A 12,232-nucleotide genomic window follows, 5' to 3' on the forward strand; every position below is an offset into this window, starting at 1 on the left:
AATCGTGGCTTTTTGACAAAATAAACCACCCGATTATTGACGTTCCATTCTTCGAGGTTGCCGATTGACAATTGCGATGCAGTAGCGGTGTTTAACGGACTTTGTACGATGCTTCTTTCTTTCTTTTCTCTGACCGGATTGCTGGCGATCGTCGGAGCCTTTCACATCCCCGGCAGGGGCTTCGATCGGTTTATCTCCATCTGGCTGGAAAACCAGGCGCGTATGCCCACATCCCTTGATGGCCGACTCCATTCGCTAACGTTGATTGCCCAACAGGATTTTGCCAAAGTCGTTAAAGATTCCCACATCGCTGATCTCAAGAAGGACGGGATTTTGCTCACCAACTACTACGCGCATACCCACCCCAGCCAGGCCAACTATATTGCAGCACTCGCTGGAGACTACTTTGGTCTAAACCACGACGAACCGGTCCGACTCCCGTTAAACATATCGACCATCGTGGATCTTCTCGACTGGAGGGGTCTGTCATGGAAAGCGTACATGGAAGACATCCCCGGCCCAGGCTACTTGGCGGCTGCCAGCGACGGGCAAACAGGTGATGGGAAGTGGGACTATGTACGGAAACATAAGTTGGTTTGCCCAGGGTCTTGCTGGATCCGCCGATGCTAATATCCTATCAGCCCCTTTGTGTCATTTGACTCCATCAACCTGAACGGATCCCGCCTGCTCAATATCGAAGGGTTTGACGACTTCAAGACGGACTTCGAGAAGAAAAAGGTGCCCCAATGGGTATTCATGTCTCCCAACCAAATGAACGATGGCCACAACACGTCTCTAGAGTATGCGACAAAGTGGGCACAGGATTTCCTGAAGCCAATGCTAGTCCCTGGCGCCTTCAAAGAGCGCACGCTCATCCAACTTACCTACGACGAGTCTGAAGATCACGGAAAACCAAACAAGATTGCGTCACTGCTCTTGGGCAGCGCGCTCCCCGAGGACAGAAAGGGGACGGAAGACAAGACCTTTTATACGCATTACTCAATGTTGTCGACAGTTCAGTTCAACTGGGAGACGCCAAACCTAGGCCGGTATGATGTTGGGGCCAACATCTTCCAGTTCGTGCAAGACCTCGGTAGCAGAGTGCTTGTACCGAACAAAGATCCACCCAATATGGCCTCAGTGAACAATTCGGAATCGTATTTTGGACCGCTTAATGGGGATGCGAGCAAGTTCCGTCCCTATCCACCCCCGAATCTTGCTCTCAACGGGTCCAGTGGACTCCCAATTTTGGAGCGTACTCGTCTTCAATGGGTCTTCCACAACCAGCCGACCCCATACGACGGGAATGGTACTCTTTATGACGCCAATTCCCAACCTCAGTACATCCCGCAAGCTGTCCAGTAGCGTTGTCCGGATGCCCTGGCTAAGGTCACCCCACGAGCTCGCATATGGGATCGTCCAAGTAACGGCCGCAAGATCAGCTGGGACGCACGAAGGGTTGGGACGTCTTGCCTGATGCGAAGCAGTCCAAGTCTACCATCTTCTTCGCCTCAGTCGGCATCTCCAACTCCCACGAGCGCTATCAACTCGATCGAGGTTGTGTGAAATCAACATTTCGATCCACATTGATGCAACTTGGTACCATTTCGATTATAAGCACTCGATATGCCCTGCGATTTGAGCTACTAGACCATCTGATGATGACAGACGTTCCCGGCTCGGCATGAAAACTCCTAGACCATCTCCCGAGGACCAACAAAGAATCGCTGCGCGGGATACCCCAGACGGACAGCGGATGGCTATCTTAGAGCAAGCCACATGATGGAAGTTAAGCATAAAGTGTGGGAGCCGACACCGATGAAATCAATGAGATCGATGTCTGGGGTGCACTTGACGCATGTGGTACTCGCCAGAGATGCTCAGCTGAAGCAGTCGGCGCTCTAGTGTCCCAGGCCGAGCCGAGGGGATGATGATGGGGAAGCAGATTTCGATGGACGATGGATCAGTGTTTGGAAATGCCTACCCGGTTGCGCCACGGGCTTTCGGAGGCTGGTGGGCCGACGGCAAACTTGAGACATCTTTGAGGCTTGGGAATGTGATTGTTTGTGACACCTCGACAGCCTCTTCACCGCAGGCCAACTTCTCGGCGATCCCATTTTGCCCATATTGTACAGCCAGGCTGTCGCCAACGGCGTCGCGGTCTGCTGCAAGCTCGCGCCTCGCGGTATTTGAGCAGCAAGCTTCGTCACCGAAACGAAAGGATGGCGGGCGTATGTAGTCACGCAATCAATCTATGTAATCCTACTATCGGTCTAGATCAATCTGGTTTGTCACCTTGCCTGGACCGCGAGAGGGAGGCGACTCGTTGTATTCTGCACCTACTAAGATGTCAGTTCAACAGGCCCGTCAGCGAGCAGTGTGAACCAACGGGCCTCCGGAAGATACATAATGTCCGGCAACGAGGGCATCATGATTCCACGGTCCATCTCAAGATTCACTAAGGGTTGGCCGATCCGCAACTATTTCGGCCGACGGGAGATGCACACTACCCGCAGCATCACCCGTCTCATGATTTGATTATGGCCCTGAGACGATCGATGCACACATGCGTGACATGGTCATAGAACAACGAGAAGCGGGAGTTCATTCGGCACTGGAGCTGCACCAGAGCAGACCCTAGAAGTGAGTCAACAGGAAGGGCCCCCGTGTCTTACGATGACTCAAGGTTATCGAAGCGTCAAAAACACCCTGATTTAAATAGATTCTTCGTCTAGGAGTTGCATCTGAATCGTGGTAGTTCTTCTAGACGCAGGCCGAGCTCGAGACTACAATCGTGAACTATCTGCGTTGACATGCTTTTCAATCGTGCCTACTAACTTGTCCCAAACTCATTCAGTCTGCCCAACTGCGCCGACTCGCCGGCCGATGCCAACAAAGTTCCACGCCAGCCACTCATTGAGCCATAAATGATGAGACTGCAGAGCACAATGTCGTCTTAGTGTCTCCAGCTAGAACCGTCGTCGCGCTTGCGTACTAGCGCCAGGAGATGGGGGAGCGGCGCCTCACTAACAACACGAGGGAATCTAGTCCTTGATCCGTCGTGGAACGTCTATGGAATGAATTTGCCAGTTTACGCAAGAAATACTTTGCACATATTCTTCAAGGCCGATTCTGCGCCCGGTGGCTGTCATTGAGCCACCGCCAGATACGCCCGAATCCCCTGCTCTTGAAGCATTCTTCGACGTCACCACTGGAGCTCTCCAGGTCACAGTCCAGATTGCAACCGTATGCTACGACAAGTGCCGACTGGAGATTTTCCCCCGCGACGGATGAGACCGGTGCTATGAGTTTCCCCCCCGTGGGCGGAAAGGCATGCATGTAACCGCGAGCGTGGATAGCGACATAATTCTGGAGGAGACATTCCCCCTTCACCTCAAGACAATTCTCCCGTCGGAACAACCGAAGCACGAAAAGAAGCGTTACCTGCAACGGCATACTGCTATTTGACATGCTTACGGGGCACTTTTGGCAAGTTGGAAGCCGTCTCTGTACCACTGTTTCGTATCCAGCTTGCCATCGTGTAACAAAAGCCTCCCGTTGGACTCAAGAGGGGGAAACAGTTACTCAATGTGTCAACATTGCGGATACCGCTTGGACATTCGTGTTTCTCTTCTCTTGGCTCATGGAGTTGTCCGTGTTGCTCAACTTTCTCTCCGCAAATCCGATGAAACTAGGCAAGCCTGCCGTGCCAAAAGGCAAACATGAATCAGTCCAGCCACAGAGCACAATGACTTGGCTCTCTCTCTTCAGGTCGGCGGGCGGGCATAGTGGCTTTCTGAAGTGTTTCTCAAAGGCAGAGGGGGGGTAATCTTATCCCACCGGCTGGCTTTTCATCTTTGCGGCAAGTTTCCTGTTCCTGCTCCTTCGCGGCAAGACGATAGCCGATGGATGGAAATCCAGGAGTTTCAAGAGGAACTGGACCCTGGAGCACTTACCGTGACCCCCGGTGCGACTGGACATGCACGAAACCGTCGCCGCCCAGAACAACCTCACCACCTCACGCAAGTCACCACCGACCAAACGTATGGACGCAGGATCCACTGCCACGAGGTTCGATTGTCTGTCCCATAGATCCTTGGCCCCGCAGCCACAGACTGGGCCCGTTGACCAGTCACACACGCGCAATAAGGTATCACGGACTTGCTAAGTCGCTCCTGAGAGTTCGATGGGAAGAGACCCCTGATCCATGACAAGCGGCATCCACTTCCAGTTCCCCCATGCGCGTGTTAAGGCTTCATCCGGGTAAGGTTGTTGGAGGTTTCGCAGACCGGGTTGTTGGTGAACGGCTCCGCAGGGCCAAGTAGGTGAGAAAGTAAGCAAGTGAGGTAGGTATGTAGGATGTTGTTGTTGACTCTCGAGCCCGTTACCCGTACCCTCCTCCCCCCGGCCGGACTGTCTTGGTATACCTAGAGGGGCTTGCTCACTGGGATTTGATAGGCACCGAGCTACTTAACGCACTAGGACCGGATGTGCCCAACCTACCTTAGAGTTTGCCCTTGCCATTGGCTTTTCCCGTATGGTTCCCCTGAAGAAGTGGTGCCTGCTCGGACGGCAGCCCACACACTGGTTTATATCGCAGATGTCCTTCCCACGTTGGCCGTCACCCCGATCAATCCTGGATGAAATGACAAACGTCTGTGGTTGTCCGTCAAAATATTTGAGGCAGATTCGTCCTGGTCACGGCGAGACTTCTTCTGCCCCTTCCCGTCTTTCCTTTCTTTACTGCCTTCTCAGACATCATCATCATCATCATCATCATCATCATCAGCATCGTTCGCCATGAGGCAATCATTACTGCTCGGCGTCGCGGTCGCCTTCTTTGGTGCTGTTCAAGGTTCCTTATTGGAGTTCGCAGCTATGCTGCCCCAATGTGGGGTGGGTTTTCCTTTCCATCTCTTGGATCTATGAGACCTGACTGACATCATTCCCATCATTTAGCTGGAATGTACACTCGAAAAGTTACCACTATCGGCTTGTAAGGTTGCGACAAATGATACTTGCATATGCAGTGATCATGACCTGCGGTTGAGCGTGCAAACATGTCTCGTCCAGCGGTGCAAGAAACTAGAAGCCATAGGTACGGCTTCCTCGCCTAATAACCGCAGCTGCAATGGATGAACTGACAGTCATTCAGACTTTGCAAGGATAGAAGCTGAAGCATGCAAACGTCCGGTTCGTGAGCGAAAGGTGGACATCATGGTGCCACTCATCCTTCAGATTACCGGGATACTGGTGGTCCCGTTACGATTATACGCGAGATGGACGACGATGCATCGATTCGAGGCCGACGATTGGATCATGATGTTCTGCGGCGTACGTTGGATCTCTGAGGGAATCTTGACAACTCATATTCTAACGGGATATAGGCCATGTTTGTCGTTTTCGTCGTCGTTGGACAACTTGGTAAGTCTAGCATCTGTTCGGAGCCTATGGGCTTTACTAACGACCACCCAGCTGGCCATGTTGCCTTTGGAGAAGATATCTGGATGGTCGAACCAGATGAACTCACATTGGGCTTAAAGGTTAGAAAAATCGTCGCCTACGAACAATCTACCAGATGCTGACTGTAGCAGCTCTTCTTCATCGACGAAAGTTTTTACCTCGCCTGCCTAGGTCTAACCAAGATCTCAGTACTCTTCTTCTACCTCAGAATCTTCCCGAACAAGTCCTTCCGATGGGCAACGTACGCGACCATGATATACATCATAATATCGACCACGGTGGTTTTGTTTATGCAGATTTTCCAGTGCATCCCCTTTGATTACAACTGGCTTGGCTGGAAAGGAGATTTCGGTCCGCACCACTGCCTGGACATCAACGCACTAGCCTTTGTGGCTGGCGGGCTGAGCATCAGCCACGACCTCATCATTCTCGCCTTGCCCCTTCCGCTCCTGTGGCACCTCAACACGTCGAAACGCTCCAAGATGGGCATCTTATTCATGTTCAGTCTCGGCATCTTCGTCCTCATCACCTCATGCATCCGCCTTCGATACATCGTCTCATTCACGCGGTCGCTCAACCCGACGTGGGACTTCACGGACCCCCTCATCTGGTCCGGTCTCGAGGCGTCCGTGTCCATGATCGTCGTCTGCCTGCCCGCCCTCCGGATGCTACTGAAGCGCGGCTGGCCCAAGATGTTCAGCACGATCGGCACGGCGGATGCCAACTCGGCGCCGAAGAAGGCTTCCAACGCCTCATCCCGGATGACATACGCCATCAAGTCGGCAGAAGATGGAGACGGCGACGGCGACGACAACGCGATGAATGATGGAGACGAAGAGATCGCCGACGTGAATTTTGCTGCGAGCGAAGCGAGGGCCGCAAGGAGGATGGCGGAGAAGAGGAGAAAGTTCTTCTCGTTCCGGTCGACGACTGTAGAACCGAATGAGAGTGAGCTGGAGCTGGGCGACAAGGTGCGGGGCGAGGTCAGGACGCAGATCCGGTACCATGATGGAGTGTCGGTGACGAGGAGGAGCTCTATTGAGTCTGGGATTCATGTGAGAACGACGACGACTATTCACGACGCGAATGGGAAGACGTTCTGAGACCGTCGGTTGGGACGCTGAAGCACACACGCGCACACGCACACACGAGTCGGGCTGAGGGACTTGACTTTGGCAACTGTTCCTTTTTTCTTTTATTTGAACAGGTACTGGGGCATCGGGGTCAGCATTAGGAGATTGATGATACCATTGCATCGCAAGGCGTTGGGTTAATCGAGGGCAACTATCTACACGAATACGGACATGGTCAAAAAGTGATATCAAGTTAATTGTCAGTATAATCAATGTTCAAACCGCTCCCAAGGTGCAAATTTGACCAGGTAACCTCAGAATATGATTTACTATGAACAGACTAGATGGCTCGCAGGCCACAGGCAAAGGCATATCGAACAGAAGACCGACTCGAGTCCGACGATTAGACGACGATCTACTTGCCAAAAAGGCGTTCGTTCACCTAGGGTCTTCCATACTCCACAACAGGGGACTTGTCTCATCACTCCAACGGTCTCTCGCAAGACCGCGTGCGGGGTCGCAAGGGTCAGCCGGATCGAGGCGGAGATAAGATAGCTCATAGCTCGTTCTAACAATGGCCTGATTTTCCTAACTTCCGTGGGAAGGAATGGGATTGGTTGATGGGTAAGGGCATAATCCGGCTCCGAGGGAGACTTTGCCCACCCGGCTTCCGTCGCCGTGTTTGATGGGGCGACTTGTGATTGCGGAGGGAGAGGACGGGCGGGGGAAAGATGTAGAGAAGAAGCTTGTTTGCCGTTCCCGTTGAACAAGCTTGTTTTTTTGCGTCTCATATGACGGGATGTGTGAGACGCCGGAGGTAGCTTTGGGGGATGGGCTCGGCTCGGAGGAATGTGGTGGTGTTTGGTTGGTCTGGTCTAGCTTGTCTTATGACACTGGAAACCTTTGATTGCGCAGTAAGTAGGAGAGCCGTTGTGGTTCGTAGAATGATTTTGTGGTGTCTGCTCTGCAATCTGACGAGTTGAGGGTTGACCGCTGGGATGAGTGATCTTGAGTCAGCGTTGTGGCCCAGTGGTGGCTATGCCTTTACATGCCGGCGCAGAAAGCTGGAGGCCATTCGGTGTATTTGAACATGGAGTGAGATGGATGTAACGTACATGAATCAGATGAATACTTTGGGGGATCCGCAATGTTATACCAAGAGAGGAAGTTGGAGGATGACTCCGTCACTTCGGGTCAACGCCTTCGCAACAATCCCAACTATTGCGGTCTGCGTTCTCAAATTTCTCACTGGATCTTGTGGATAGTCAAACACGACAGGCACATCTACCGCTTCAAGTACTCGCATGTCCGCAACTGTACAAGAAGGGGCTGCTGTTGATTGCAGTGTTTCCGCATTTGCCCCTCGAAATTTGGGTCAACGAAGATTGTTGTTGTATATGCGGCAAAGGGTAGAGAATCAATAGCCTTATTAAAACGGGGCTATCATCTGAAATGGATTGGTTCTAGAAAGCACATTGTAGTTGGCACACAGGCGTTGACCGAGTTCTCATAGGACATCTCGGTCACACATCTACATTCAAGAATGTGACTTCCTTAGAGTACGCTGCTGAAATTAACACCATTGATCATCTGGTGACGATGCAAAACAGCTTGAGTACCAGAAAGATCGTATCATGCTCATGCTAAGCCGCGGTCCCTCTTGACACTGGATTGACGAGCACAACAGAGCTGATAGAGCACCTCCAAGATGGGCGTTGCCACGCCTCGCTGATATGCGACTCGGCAAACTTCCCCCAGAATGTTTTCGTGCTCAATCAGGTTTCCCTAAGAAGGTCAGTGAATATAGCCAGACCTAATCGAAAGCACGGCAGAGTGTCTTACCTTGTCAAAGTCGACTTGCATACTGGGTTTGATATTCTCATCAATTGGATTCATCTGCATGGCCTGCGTAATGGCGACTGACGGGATATCATGGCCCATAGCCGCGGCTACTTTTATCACCTCTTTCATGGCTGGGATGACCAGAGAGTCCATCGACCCGCTCGACGTCTGCAGCTGACTGACGTTCACCCTCGTCAAAGCACAGATGGGGTTGAATGACGCGTTGTAGACGAGCTTGCTCCACCGGTCGAGTCCGACATCTTCTTTGTAGAGGCACGTTGTCTTGCCTCCCGCGCTGTAAATTTCGACGAAGCGTTGGGCGGCTTCTTCGTGCTCTGGCCATTCGCGATAGGCGTTGAAGAAAGGGCTGATGTGGAGGAGGTCGGCCTGCTTCTGTTCGATGAAGCCTGGAGAATGTTCGTGTGCATCGATGCGGCTTACGCCAGATAATACGATGTTTTTCTTGAAGTGTCTGAAGAAGGGACGCTCGATATTGATACCGTTTTGGATGAGTACGATGACCGTCTGGCCTGGAGTGACAGCTGGAGCGATGGTGTCTGGGAGACTTGGACCGGCGTCTGGGACGTTTTTGGTGCAGCAAACGACGTAATCGAATGAGCCATTAAAGCCTGAGTTTGCTGAAGCCGGGACAGTATTCAAAACTGAGGATATTACGACTATGATGAGCGACATTGCGAGAAGGAAGCGGGGTTACCGGAACTGACCCTCTGTAGGTCGCCAGCCTTCCTTATCTCCGTGTTCGCAAGAATGAATAGTGAAACCATTGCGGTTCACGATATCAAAGTTGGAACGGAGGACAGCGGTGACTTGAGCTAATCCTCCGGATTCGAGGTTGAGAGCGGCGATCGTGCCGATGCCTCCACATCCGACGAGGAGGACGCGGGCTTTGTCCGATGCCATTCCGCAGGCCGCGGTCTTGCGTGAAGGAAACTGAATAAGCAGGAAACCAGCGGGACTTTATGTCTGTTCGTACATTCATTCGCACTTACCTGGTGAAATGGGCTTGAGGTGGGACGCTGAGAGGCTTATCTCTGCCAGGCTGCCAGTGTTGCTGTTCAACGCTGCTATGAGACGGGGGAAGCGTACAATTCGATTGCGTTCCGCAGCTTTCCGAGGAAATAGTATGGGCAAACCAGTCTCAATAGCAACTGGGCTATATCGTCCCGGCGGCGACGGCGCATTTGAACGGCGTAAGATCCGGGACCGGACCGGCTTTTGGTTCACGGTTACCCCGCACTCCACCATCCGGACCCACATTAAGGGCCGGACCGGCTCCAAGCCTCTCGGAGACTTAATCCGAAAGGCATGATCTACTTCTACATTTGAGTTCTCTCGCAGCCCTAGCATAGTCTTGGCAAACTTGGTAGGTCATTATTCTACTTCATCTCCAAATTATTTTCCCCTTTGAAGCAGACTGGGCACATTGGCCATTGTCAAGCCCGCGATGCGACGCCATCGACCGTTCGAGCAAGCTTTCAATCACCCAAAGACTGTTCAGGCTATCTGGCATTGACGTTCAACACGGATCGACGTTATTACTCTGGCGCGAGGTCCCAACCTCTACTTGAGACAGTGATACCTTTCCGAGCAGTGCAGTCGGTGACATGGCCCACAGAATCGGAACATAAAGCTTCTTGAGGTTCCGAGAGCGAGGCACAAAAACGGTATTCGTATCCGAGGGCTGGCCTGAAACCTGTGAACGTGTTCTGTTCATTCCAGCGCCCCTGTTCTCGGCCATCCCACTAGACCAGATAGTTTGACAGCTGTCAGAGCGACAGCACCGCTTTCTTATCTCTTTCGGTTCCAAATTATCGGTCCAACCTGTTGGTTCAACTTTGACGTTGCACTGGACATCGTCGCTCTATCAAAAGAAGAAAATCCTGAAGCCGAGTCCGTAGGGGGCCATGCGCATTTACCGCTGACATAAGGCGAAAGCCAACGGTACCGGACAGACGGTGGAGAAGTGAACACCGAACCACGTCTGTAAAGGACAAGGATCGCACAGACCATTTACCGCAATTTTGTTGGTTCCTGGCCGTTGGTTTCAATGTTTCTTCTTCCAACTCAATGACCAACCTCACAGGCCCCTTTTCCTAACACCTATTTCCCCCCGAGTCTCCCGCACTCACCCCAATTCTCTCGAACGGAGCTTTTCGATATTACTTTTTAAGCTTCGTTGCAAATCTAGCGGGCGGTCCAGAATCCAGGAACCCGTGAAGGATCAAACCTTGGTCCAACGCAGCAATACGAATATTCGTATCTACTCATCGGAACTCTCTGTCGCACCACACGCCAAGTCAGTCTCCCACCTACCGGTACCCAATCAGGAATTTGAAGCAATGGCACGCCAGGGCAACGTAAAAACGGCCTCATCTGGCTCGGCCGCGGCGATGGGCTCGTCCGCCACAGATCCCTCGTCCGCACCCTCCCCGCGCGACCGCATCATGACGCACATGAACCGCGACCACCAGCGCGAGCTCTCCCTCTACCTGCGCCACTACGCCGGCCTCAGCCGCTCCGCCGCCTCGTCGCCGTGGCTCAAGGACTGCACGTTCGAAGGCATGACCATCGCGGCCGGCGGTCTCGGCGGCAAGGAGTTCTTCATCGAGTTCAAGCCGGCCCTCACGGCGTGGGAGGACGTGCGGCCCGCCGTCGTGGAGATGGCGCGCGCGTCGCAGCAGGCGCTGGGGTACAGCGACATCACCGTCGGGCACTTTGCGCCGCCGCAGGGCTTTGACGTGGTTGTGTTTGGGGCCGTTGCGTTCTACTTTGTCTGCTGGCTCACGCTTGGGTTTGTGCTGCCCGGTACGCCGATCTGGTCCTTCCTCCAAACCGCGTTCCCCGGCGGTCCGAGGTTTTATCGGTGGTTGGTCAAGGCCATCTTCCTGCCCGTGTTGGGAATCCACCTGAGCGAGTGCTATTGGTTCCACCGTACGAGGCTTCAGAGGCACGGCATCGAATTCGGAACTACTTTGTGGTGGACATGGATCGGAAGTTTGTTCTTTGAGGGACTGCCTGGCTTCTGGAGGTTCGATGGCATTGTCGCGGCTAAGAGACAGGAGAAGGAGAGCAAGAGCCACTGAGTCTCTTTCGTGGAATAGGCTTTTTCGAGGCGAGGATAGATCCTCCGGGTGGAATCAGGTGGCTCCATACGACCCCCGACTTGCGAGACGACCAGGGAGGCCAACATGGCAAATCGGTATGACCGCGGGCAGTGTTTTGAGATCCAAATCGTCTCTCTTCACATGAGCAGTCACAGTATCCGCAGTATGAGATTCACGCAGATGGCTAGGGTGAGCGGCGGAAGAATGGAGATCTATCTCAGAGTCAGCTGGCTCTATTGATGAGTGTAATGTTAATTGATGAAACGCCCGAACGCACCTGCCTGTTGCAAAGTGAGAACTCATCGAAGAGGCACTTATTTCCGGACACGATCAATTCATGGTGAAATCATCGTGTTTGCACAAACATGACAGCTGTGAGAATATGACGGCGATCGAAATTCCTTGCTGCCTGATGAGATCGATGTGTTGAATAGCATAGTGGTGAGAAATCAATGAGGTGTGCCCAATAGATGATCTCATGTTGAGACTCATGATGAATGCTGAGATCGGATAAGGCACGACGAGATTGAAGAGCCGAAGTGAGAAGGACCGCATCTGCAAGTGAGCTGTTTGCTCTTTCCACACTACCTCACCCTCGCTTAGCATAGTAGACCCACACTGGCCGACGCCAAGGTATCCTCCATGCCTTCCCTCGCGATCCCATCGTAGACCTCCCTTTCGTCAACCGTCCACATTATCGTTGCCGATATCCTGCCACCTCAGCATGAC

General features: G+C 52.8%; 4 protein-coding genes across 4 annotated transcripts; 3 read left to right on the forward strand and 1 right to left on the reverse strand.

Annotated features, from left to right (window-relative positions):
• Positions 1 to 108: 108 nt before the first annotated feature.
• BDP81DRAFT_463621 (phosphoesterase) lies at positions 109 to 1,365 on the forward strand (the record flags this gene model as incomplete). Its single annotated transcript, XM_060594049.1, has 3 exons — positions 109 to 216; positions 277 to 590; positions 642 to 1,365. The coding sequence occupies 3 exons, from the start codon at positions 109 to 111 to the stop codon at positions 1,363 to 1,365; spliced, it is 1,146 nt and encodes a 381-aa protein (XP_060442066.1).
• Positions 1,366 to 5,289: 3,924 nt separating this feature from the next.
• BDP81DRAFT_483446 (CFEM domain-containing protein) lies at positions 5,290 to 6,689 on the forward strand (the record flags this gene model as incomplete). Its single annotated transcript, XM_060595058.1, has 4 exons — positions 5,290 to 5,334; positions 5,388 to 5,424; positions 5,476 to 5,543; positions 5,595 to 6,689. The coding sequence occupies 4 exons, from the start codon at positions 5,290 to 5,292 to the stop codon at positions 6,564 to 6,566; spliced, it is 1,122 nt and encodes a 373-aa protein (XP_060442067.1). The 3' UTR covers positions 6,567 to 6,689.
• Positions 6,690 to 8,174: 1,485 nt separating this feature from the next.
• BDP81DRAFT_327004 (ketopantoate reductase PanE/ApbA C terminal-domain-containing protein) lies at positions 8,175 to 9,299 on the reverse strand (the record flags this gene model as incomplete). The annotated part of the gene is made up of 3 exons (XM_060585110.1): positions 8,175 to 8,321; positions 8,379 to 9,040; positions 9,104 to 9,299. The coding sequence occupies 3 exons, from the start codon at positions 9,297 to 9,299 to the stop codon at positions 8,175 to 8,177; spliced, it is 1,005 nt and encodes a 334-aa protein (XP_060442068.1).
• A 1,127-nt stretch (positions 9,300 to 10,426) lies between these two features.
• BDP81DRAFT_434928 (uncharacterized protein) lies at positions 10,427 to 11,912 on the forward strand. Its single transcript, XM_060591004.1, has one exon. The coding sequence runs from the start codon at positions 10,739 to 10,741 to the stop codon at positions 11,480 to 11,482; it is 744 nt and encodes a 247-aa protein (XP_060442069.1). The 5' UTR covers positions 10,427 to 10,738; the 3' UTR covers positions 11,483 to 11,912.
• The last annotated feature ends 320 nt before the right edge of the window (positions 11,913 to 12,232 follow it).

Source organism: Colletotrichum phormii (assembly GCF_030913505.1).
Source record: "Colletotrichum phormii strain CBS 102054 chromosome Unknown BDP81scaffold_18, whole genome shotgun sequence".
Lineage (NCBI taxonomy): Eukaryota > Fungi > Ascomycota > Sordariomycetes > Glomerellales > Glomerellaceae > Colletotrichum > Colletotrichum phormii.